Genomic DNA, 9331 nt, shown 5'->3' on the forward strand with positions numbered 1-9331 from the left:
TGAGATGTGATAATTATATGAGATGAGGAGTTGAGATGAGTTCAGATGGTTATATGAGATGAGCTGAGAAAATTGTATGAGATGAAATGAGATGACAACAGTGGACTGGACGCACTGGACTGGACAAATGTCGACCTGGACGATGGGGATTGATGCTAATTTGCTCAAAATAAATAGTTTTTTTACTTTGTACTCAGGTTTTGGAAAAGTCTGTGAGTTTTACTAAACTGCTTCTTCAGCCGTCTCCACTGCTCCGTTGTGACAATATAAAGGTGTTTGTGTTTTTGCAACCGGCCGCTGAGACTCTGTATGAGAATATTTTTATAACTCAAATAAATATGGAAAGTTAACGTCTGATAAGAAAGCGTGCAAAAATGTGTGAAGTTGCAGAAGTGTATTGTATGATTGGTGTGAAGTTTGAAAATCTTTTCTGTGAGGCTTGTTTGTGCAGACACACTGAGATGCACACATTATTATGAGCTTGCAGACAGCAGGAGATGAATCTGAGTGTTACACTCCTCCGCTTGCATATATACAGATACAGGAATCTGGCCTCAGAGTGCTGAAAAGTGTGTGTGTGGTGTGTGGTGTGTGTGTGTGTGTGTGTGTGTGTGTGTGTGTGTGTGTGTGTGTGTGTGTGTGTGTGTGTGTGTGTGTTTGTGTGTACATGATATTTTTAGATAAGGGGTGTGTTTGTGTGTGATGGCTTTCTGTCACACTCACCACACCCAGCCTTGCCCTGCTCTGAGCTAATGGGTGAGATTGTAGAAGAGATGATGAAGTGTGAAACCACAGGTCCAGTGAAGGACAGAAAGTCTTGCATGCATGCAAACACACATATACACACACACACACACCTGCAAACACACACAGGTTTCTGGTGTCAGGTCGAATTGCACTGTGCACAGTTTGTGTGTTTGTGAGCTGCTGTGGTTTAATTGTGATTTAGAGACAGTGCGTGTGGAGCAGACAAGTGAGCTGAACGTGCCTCTGTAACAACTTTATTAACCTTTCGTTTCATCTGTCACACTGTTAAAGCTAACGTTTTGACATCACGCCTCTTTATTGAAAGTGACGTGCACTCTGTGACGTGTGGATCTTGTCCTGTGAAAAAAAAAACATCTAGTGCATCTCATCTTTATATTTTTCCTCTATTGCATCTCTCTCTCTCTCTCTCTCTCTCTCTCTCTCTCTCTCTCTCTCTCTCTCTCTCTCTCTCTCGTCCATGTTTTTGTGATGAGCTGCCCTCTATGTACTGCTATGTGCTAGAAAACATGAGGAAGTGTTCTCCAGAGCATCTAACACTGCCCTCTGCTGGCCATACACAATATTGCACACATCCGCAGTCACGTCCTCTGTAGTACACAGCTTCATTAAAACTTTCTCTCCGTATTATTTATTATCAATAATAATAATAATAATAATAATAATAATAATAATAATAATAATAATAATAATACAGTGAGGACAAAGTAATATTAGAGGGGGTTTCTAAAAACATCACCAAAAGGGAAAAAATAGTTATAAGTTAATAAACAATCTAATTAATAAAGTAATTCCCCCACAAATTAATTGCTGGTCAATAACAGCATTGGTTAAACTGCTTTTACCACCATTGCCATGGCAACCTCAAAGAGTATCCCAGAAGCACGTGCTCCATCTCTCATTGGCTTGCGTCCCAAACCCGCGTGAGGGTCGGGGGCGAGCGTGCGCGTAACCATAACGACGCCCAAGCATGCACGATTCCGTATTAAAAACTCTACACGTTAGAGCTGACCCGAGCAAACCGGACTGCACCGGCACCCGGCTGTTTAACGGCCCTGTCCCAAACATGTCAGTGCTCTACAGCAGGGCTGCAGCTCCAACACACTCCATCTGCAACCCAAAGTGCGCCTTGATAGGAAGGAGCTGGTGATTTGGAGCTCATTCGTTTTGTGATTCTCTGTAAGCCCTGAAGCTGCTCAGGCAGAACAACTCAAAGGGTCTCACTTTCTAAGGAGTAAGTAAATATATCTTTTTCTTTTGTGTACTTGAATCTAAGAAACAAATATGAAGAAATATATGATCTTAATTTATTGTTATAGATGAACTAGAATAGCATTTGTAACATTAAGGTGTATATAAATGTCAAAGTTTAGACTACAGTATCCTCCTCCTCCTCTTCCTCCTCCTGCTACTATTTAATAATAATAAATAAATAAATAAATAAATAAAGTAAGTGGGTGGAGCTCATTTTGATTAACGTGCATTTATTACTCTGACCAATCACAAGGCTGCTTTCACTCCTTAGTTCCCCATAATTTATATCAAAACTTCACTTCAAAGCAGCCCAGTAAGTAAAAGAGTAAAATCCATCCTCATAAGGTTAACCTCACAAGTGAAAGTTACCCTAGTGACTGAAAGTTAACCTCACAAGTGAAAGTTAACCTCACACTTGAAAGTTACCCTAGTGACTGAAAGTTAACCTCACAAGTGAAAGTTACCCTAGTGACTGAAGGTTAACCTCACAAGTGAAAGTTAACCTCACACTTGAAAGTTACCCTAGTGACTGAAAGTTAACCTCACACTTGAAAGTTAACCTCAAAAGTAAAAGCGGACGCCACGAGCGAAATTCAACCTCTCAAATGAACGCTAATCTTGCGAGTGAATCTTAGCATAGGAAGCAAAAGCTAAAGTGAAATCTAGCCTATTGGGTGAAAAGCAAACTAGTGAGTGTGAAAGCCATCATGGAGAACATGGCTTACTGCGATAACTATATTTGATCCGTAGGTTGAGGTTGAGTTTGAGCAGTGTGTCGTTATTTTCTCTCTTTTTATTAAAAACTTTCCATTTATATATATATACTGTACACTGTGACCCTTTAGATTTTAATGATCACTATTTATGAAACCTGTTGTTTATTCTCTTTTCTCTCTCTCTCTCTCTCTCTCTCTCTCTCTCTCTCTCTCTCTCTCTCTCTCTCTCTCTCTCTCTCTCTCTGTGAAGGTGATGTTCACTCTGTCAGAGCTCTGGTCTGTTACTGAGAGACAGGGTCACTATAAGCTGCTGAAGCCATGGTGGGAGGTCTTTATGGACTATTTGGTGCTCCTCATGCTCATGGTGTCAATCCTAGCTGGGACTCTGTTACTGTCACAAGACGGGGTGGTGTGTGTCCCTGTATGCTCCACCTCAAGCAACTCCACCGATTCTTTCGGAATTCACTCGGATCCTGTCACATCTCATACTGCATCAAGTGTCCCTATACCCAAGAGTCTGGCTAAAGGCATTCGGACTGACCTTGACTACCAGCAGTACGTCTATGTGAGCGCTGTATGCTACCACGAGGCTCTGCCGTGGTTCTCACGCTTCCTGCCCTATGTTACCTTACTGCAATCATTGCTACTCTTGGCTAGTGGTTCTTTCTGGTTCCACTTTCCGCTCACCTCAGCTCGTATTGAGCACTTTTTAACCATCCTTGCCAAGTGCTGTGAGTCTCCTTGGACCTCCAGGGCACTTTCCCATGCTGCCAAGCTAGACAGAGCACATCACAGTCACCCTTCAGAAGAGGACAAAGTGACAAGGACCCAAGTGCCTCACATACCTAAATTTTTTACTCGAAAGTCTAGCCTAGACTCAGGGACTGACAGCCCCCTTTTAGCCAGGGCAGGCAATACCTCCGCCCAGCCTTCCCCATGTCCATCTAATTTGTCTCACTGCTCTACATCATCCTCTCTGTCAATGGTAGAACCTGCTTCCCTGCATAAGGTAGCTACTGTTCTTCCAGAAAGATCTAGCACAGGACCAACACTGGACCGGAGTGATGGAGAACAGGCCAGAGCTCTGTTTGAGAGAGTCCGCAGGTTCAGGGCCCACTGTGAAAGCTCCAATATCATTTACAAGGTCAATAGAAGTTTAAAAATACCAGTTCTATATTTATAACTGTAGGCTTGTTGGGTATTGCTTATCCTGGGTCCCTTTTGCCCTTTCTGTCAGGTGTACACAGCTCAGACCGTCTTCAAAGTGCTGAAGTTCATTGTGATCGTAAGCTACACCATACCTCTGCTGGGCTCCATCTCTTTCACCCACACCTGCCAGCCCCATTCCCAAGCTTTAACAGGATACAGGACCTTCCAGTGCAGCCACCTGCTATCATCTGTCCTGCGCAAGCTAATGAAAGCCTACGTCTGTCTCATGGGCCTTTATGGCCTGCTGGGTGTTTACACCCTTTTCTGGATTTTCCACAAGTATGCATGTAACTGAGTTTATCAGGAGTAAGAGTTCAGATCTGGGATCAGCTTCCTTTTCACTATATATTGGTCATTATTTGGATGAAATTCAGGAATCTGATCCTGGATCAGCACTGTTACTCTCAGACTCGTGTATCCTTCTATGATGTCATACATGGGTCCTGTCGTGAATATTCTGGAAAAAAAGCATTAGGACATTCGGTCACCGTTTTAAAACTAAGTAGCAAGAAATGTTTCAGAAATATACAGTAGCCTCCAGAATTAGCCTCATGAAAATTAACATGGATTCAAAATGATGGGCATATTCATAATATTCACATATTATGGACAAGATTATGTTCCTTAGGGATCTTTGTTTCTTCTGAGCATATATTTATTAGTGTATGTAGTGTTATTTAGATTTATGTTTGCTAAAACAAAGGAATTATTATAATTATTATACAGTCAGGGCGGCACGGTGTGTGTGGAGTTTGTATGTTCTCCCCATGCCTCGGGGGTTTCCTCCGGGTACTCCGGTTTCCTCCCCCGGTCCAAAGACATGCATGGTAGGTTGATTGGCATCTCTGGAAAATTGTGTGAGTGAATGAGAGTGTGTGTGTGCCCTGTGATGGGTTGGCACTCCGTCCAGGGTGTATCCTGCCTCGATGCCCGATGACGCCTGAGATAGGCACAGGCTCCCCGTGACCCGAGAAGTTCAGATAAGCGGTAGAAAATGAATGAATGAATTATACAGTCATACGGTCATGCTCGTTTTTATGAATGTTGTCCATAATTCTGGAGGACAGAGTAGTAGTATCTTGTATGGCCAAGTATCTTCTTACCTTTATCGATCTTTATAAACGAAGGATCAGCTGCCATCATCTCTGTCATTTTCCCCATTTTCTCCCTAATTTGGTCACCTGCCAGTATGTCACAATGCAGTGCTATCTACCTTCTTATTCATACACAAGCTCATACTGTAAACACTCCTGATTGGTTAGTGTCTTTGTTACTGAAAGAGGAGAGAGAGAGAATGCCCCTCCCCTGAGAGAGCATGGCTAACTTTCCTCTGATTACCCAAAACATAACAACTTAATATAAATCAGACACTTTTAATTGATTCAGAAGCTAAGATTAATCAGTGGAAACTGGTCCTGGTGATCTGGTTCTGGTGATCTGGTTCTGGTGATCTGCTGCATGATACTAACTCCTCTGTTTATCTTTCCTTCCAAGCTTTCTGTCGAACATGGAGACCATTGTTAACAAAGTGAGTAGATGCCAGTAGTATGTCTTTTAACAAAACTCGATCCTCTTCCATTAGATTCAGACTAATAAATGTCCTTTGGTTCCTTACCAAGTGTCACTAGAAGTGGTGCTAGTGAGCAACCAGCAAGGAGGATCTGCTAGAGATTTCCTAAACAATGACTAGGTTCCTGGAAAGGTTCCTGTGTTACTGCCTTTAGCTCCGTAGCTCAGTAGCATTTTTTGGCATTGGACAAATGAACAGCTAATTCTGCCATTTTCATCTTGTACCCAGGTCTCTGAGACAGTACTCATTCCAACAACTGCACGAAATAGGTTCCATGTTGGACGCTCCAGACCTGTGTAATGACCTGGCCTTCTTGTTACACATGACGGATCAGTACGACCCCCTGCTGGCTCAGCGTCTCTCGGTTTTCCTGTCTCCTGTCAGCGAGACTCGGCTGATGGAGGAGAACTTGGATCGTCGCTGGAACGCCACTCGTCTGCGCTCGATGATAACCTCTGATCACAAAGGGCGCCCCCTGCTGCAGCTGGTGGCTGTTCCACACCTCCCTCCTGCTCTCTTCACCCTGAGCCAGCTGGAAGTGCTAAAGCTGGAGTTAATTGGAGATGCTAAGCTAACATCACAGATCTCCAATATGACTGCCTTAAGGTGATGGATGGAAGTGTAATCCATAGGTTGTTTTCAGGTTAGACTTTAGTTTCATTTCAGACCATGAGCCGTTTGCCCCAGAATCACTCCCTGGTTCTCTTGAAATTGGTAGTCTGGGGTAGTCCTGCTTCACCGGAATGGAACCCCATGACAAATACAGGTCATATATTTGGGACAAATAGGAAAGCAGATTTAGTTACAAAATGTCTGGTTGGAGGATCCCAGATCATGGGAAAGTCATACCGTGTGATTCCAGGGCATCTAATGTAGTCGTTAGATCAGGAAAGTTACATTTTCATTGTATTTGTTTTAACACAAGAAACTTAGCTAACACTTTCTTCCCACAGGGAGCTTCATTTGTACCACTGCTCAGCTACAGTGGAGTCTGGTGCTCTTACGGTCCTCCGGGAGCGTCTAGAATCTCTGCACCTCACCTTCACCCAAGCTGCAGAGGTGCCTGGCTGGATGTATTCATTGCGCAACCTGCAGGAGCTCCACCTGAGTGGACGAGTGGCCAGTGAGGGCACGATTGGGCGTGGCTGGGCACTGGGCAGTCTACGCTATCTACGTCACCTTCGGGTCCTCACATTACGTGGCACGCTCCAGAGAATCCCATCAGAACTGAGCGAGGTTTCAGGCAGCTTGCTGCATTTAGAGATCCACAACGAAGGTGCCAGGTTGTTGGTGCTAACGGGTCTGCGACGTCTGGTGGGATTGACTGAACTGGTGCTGCAGGGATGCCAACTCGAGAGATTACCTTCTGCTTTGCTAGCTCTGACAGGATTACGCAGTTTGGACCTGCAGCACAACAGCCTGAGGACATTGGAGGAACTGCTAGGCCTGCAGCATCTGAGGCGTCTTTCCTGCCTACGGTTGGCCCACAATCGCATACTGGCTGTTCCTACCAGTGTGGGAGTTCTCCGGGCCTTGGAGCACTTGGACTTAGCACACAATGAGCTGCGGAGTCTCCCACCAGCTCTTTTCACAATCCATCGACTCCGGCACCTTCTGCTGGCTGGGAACCTGCTTGATGAGCTGCCTGCTGAAGTAGGGGCAATCACTCACCTCGTTGAACTCGACCTGAGCAGGAACAGACTTGAGAGACTTCCAGACACTCTTTTTGCCAACTGTAAAGAGTTGCGTATTTTGAATTTGGCTAACAACTCCCTAGGATTCCTGAACGTGGGATTAGGCTCTTTGAGGCATCTTTCCAAGCTGGATATACGAGGAAACAGCCTTGAGGAACTTCCAGTTGAGCTCGGTTGCTGCTCAGGGCTTCGTGGAGGTGGTTTGCTAGTGGAGAGCTGGCTGCTTCACACTTTGCCGGGTCACATCAGGGACTTCTTGCAGCAGCCGTCCTGTGCTTCTTCCGAGGCAAATTCCCGCCCTTGTTCGGACATTTTCCCCGCCTTCTCCGCCACCCAGTGGAGCTTCCTTTCCTCTGTAGAATCAAGCATATAGTTAAGAAGAGATCCGAACAATGCATGCAACCTTTGGCTTGGCAAATTTCTCTTGCTGAAAGCAAAACGCAGAATTATTGCCACAGTCTTATGATGCATAAGTAAACCGAGTTCAGGATCGAACCAGACTGAAATGATAACTGGGAATATTTAGCTCAACATTAAAAAATGATTATTAATCACAATTACTTCAGCAGTTTAGGAAGTGATTTAACCACGTTATTATTTTTATCATTTTTATAATCAGTAAAAAAAACATATTTACATAACACTGCATATTATAACCCTTTACATGGTAACTAAATAATGAATACCAGAATAAAATGTTACCAAATGAAGTAACTTTAGCAAAGCACGGTTAGTCGTGCTGGAATAATATTGGATAATATGCTGACAAAGTGATTTAATAGTTTGTGATTTAATAATAATGACTTTAATAATATGTTTAAAATTAGTCTTTCTATACAGCATCGTCGTTTACATGCCAATGCCGTGCCTACCCAAGATTCTGATGTCTGTTACATACTGTATCAAATTGAAGGCTACTGAGTCGTATTATATCCTATAGCAAAGATTCGTTCATTTTCTATCGCTTATCCGAACTTCTCGGGTCACGGGGAGCCTGTGCCTATCTCAGGCGTCATCGGGCATCAAGGCAGGATACACCCTGGACGGAGTGCCAACCCATCGCAGGGCACACACACACTCACATTCACTCACACACACACACTACGGACAATTTTCCAGAGATGCCAATCAACCTACTATGCATGTCTTTGGACCGGGGGAGGAAACCGGTGTAGGCAGAGGAAACCCCCGAGGCACGGGAAGAACACGCAAACTCCACACACACAAGGCGGAGGCGGGAATCGAACCCCCAACCCTGGAGGTGTGAGGGGAACGTGCTAACCACTAAGCCACCGTGCCCCAATAGCACAGATTCTAAATATTAAATATTTCCAAAATATTAAATCGCTTACTTATGAATCCAGTATTTATCGTATCTGTTTGTTTATGTATGTGTTATATGTGCACAGTTACCTGTCTTGGTTCTATAGTAAAGCTGCATTTTATATTAAGAGTGTTTTTAAATTGTCAGTATATATATTAATATGTGCATTTTTTCTTTAAATCAATACATTTGTAACTCAATTAACTTACAATTAAAAGAATAGCGTTTGGCTGAACATTCACCTTGACTAACCTGTGTTTTTTACATTGGTTGTTCACACTGCACTCGTAGTCCACTTCATTAGGGACACTTTTGTGTGGTTCTCTAATCTCACTGGTGATTTACAAACACAGCAGTTTACACAGAAGGGAAAACTTCACACAGCGTTAAAGACGACACACAGACATCACTAGGCAGTCCTATTGGGCATCGTAGCATTTTAGGTATTTCCCAAATTTTCTTTGAGAGAGGGGAAAAGATGGCAAAGCCAAACAGGAAAGGCTTTGATGGTCCTTCTTATGTGTTCAGCTTAGACCTTGAGAAGCCCATCATCGGGTAGGTCAATTCAATTCAAATTTATTTGTATATCGTCTCAAAGCAGCTTTGCAGAACATAAACATAAAACAAAAGGTTCTTATAATGAATGTTTTTGTATTTATACCCAATGAGCAAGTCTGAGGTGACTCAGGTGACTGTGGGGAGGAAAAACTCCCTTAGATGGTAAAGGAAGGAACCTTGAGAGGAACCAGACTTAAAGGGGAACCTCATCCTCATGTGGGGGACACTGGAGGGTGTGATT

General features: G+C 43.6%; 1 protein-coding gene across 1 annotated transcript; it reads left to right on the forward strand.

Moving 5' to 3' along the window:
* Positions 1-1606: 1606 nt before the first annotated feature.
* Positions 1607-8279, forward strand: si:ch211-106h11.1 (volume-regulated anion channel subunit LRRC8D). The gene is made up of 5 exons (XM_027162199.2): positions 1607-1999; positions 2986-3879; positions 3973-4223; positions 5743-6120; positions 6468-8279. Exons 2-5 carry the CDS (start codon positions 2989-2991, stop codon positions 7579-7581), a joined length of 2634 nt encoding a protein of 877 aa, XP_027018000.2. The 5' UTR covers positions 1607-1999; positions 2986-2988; the 3' UTR covers positions 7582-8279.
* The last annotated feature ends 1052 nt before the right edge of the window (positions 8280-9331 follow it).

Source organism: Tachysurus fulvidraco, chromosome 7 (assembly GCF_022655615.1).
Source record: "Tachysurus fulvidraco isolate hzauxx_2018 chromosome 7, HZAU_PFXX_2.0, whole genome shotgun sequence".
NCBI classification, from domain to species: domain Eukaryota; kingdom Metazoa; phylum Chordata; class Actinopteri; order Siluriformes; family Bagridae; genus Tachysurus; species Tachysurus fulvidraco.

Bases quoted from the DNA above. Each gene is read 5' to 3' on its own strand.
- si:ch211-106h11.1 (XM_027162199.2), top strand. From the start codon at position 2,989: ATGTTCACTCTGTCAGAGCTCTGGTCTGTTACTGAGAGACAGGGTCAC. The intron at 3,880-3,972 runs GTCAATAGAAGT...CCTTTCTGTCAG, and splicing joins GCTCCAATATCATTTACAAG to GTGTACACAGCTCAGACCGT. The intron at 6,121-6,467 runs GTGATGGATGGA...TTCTTCCCACAG, and splicing joins TCCAATATGACTGCCTTAAG to GGAGCTTCATTTGTACCACT.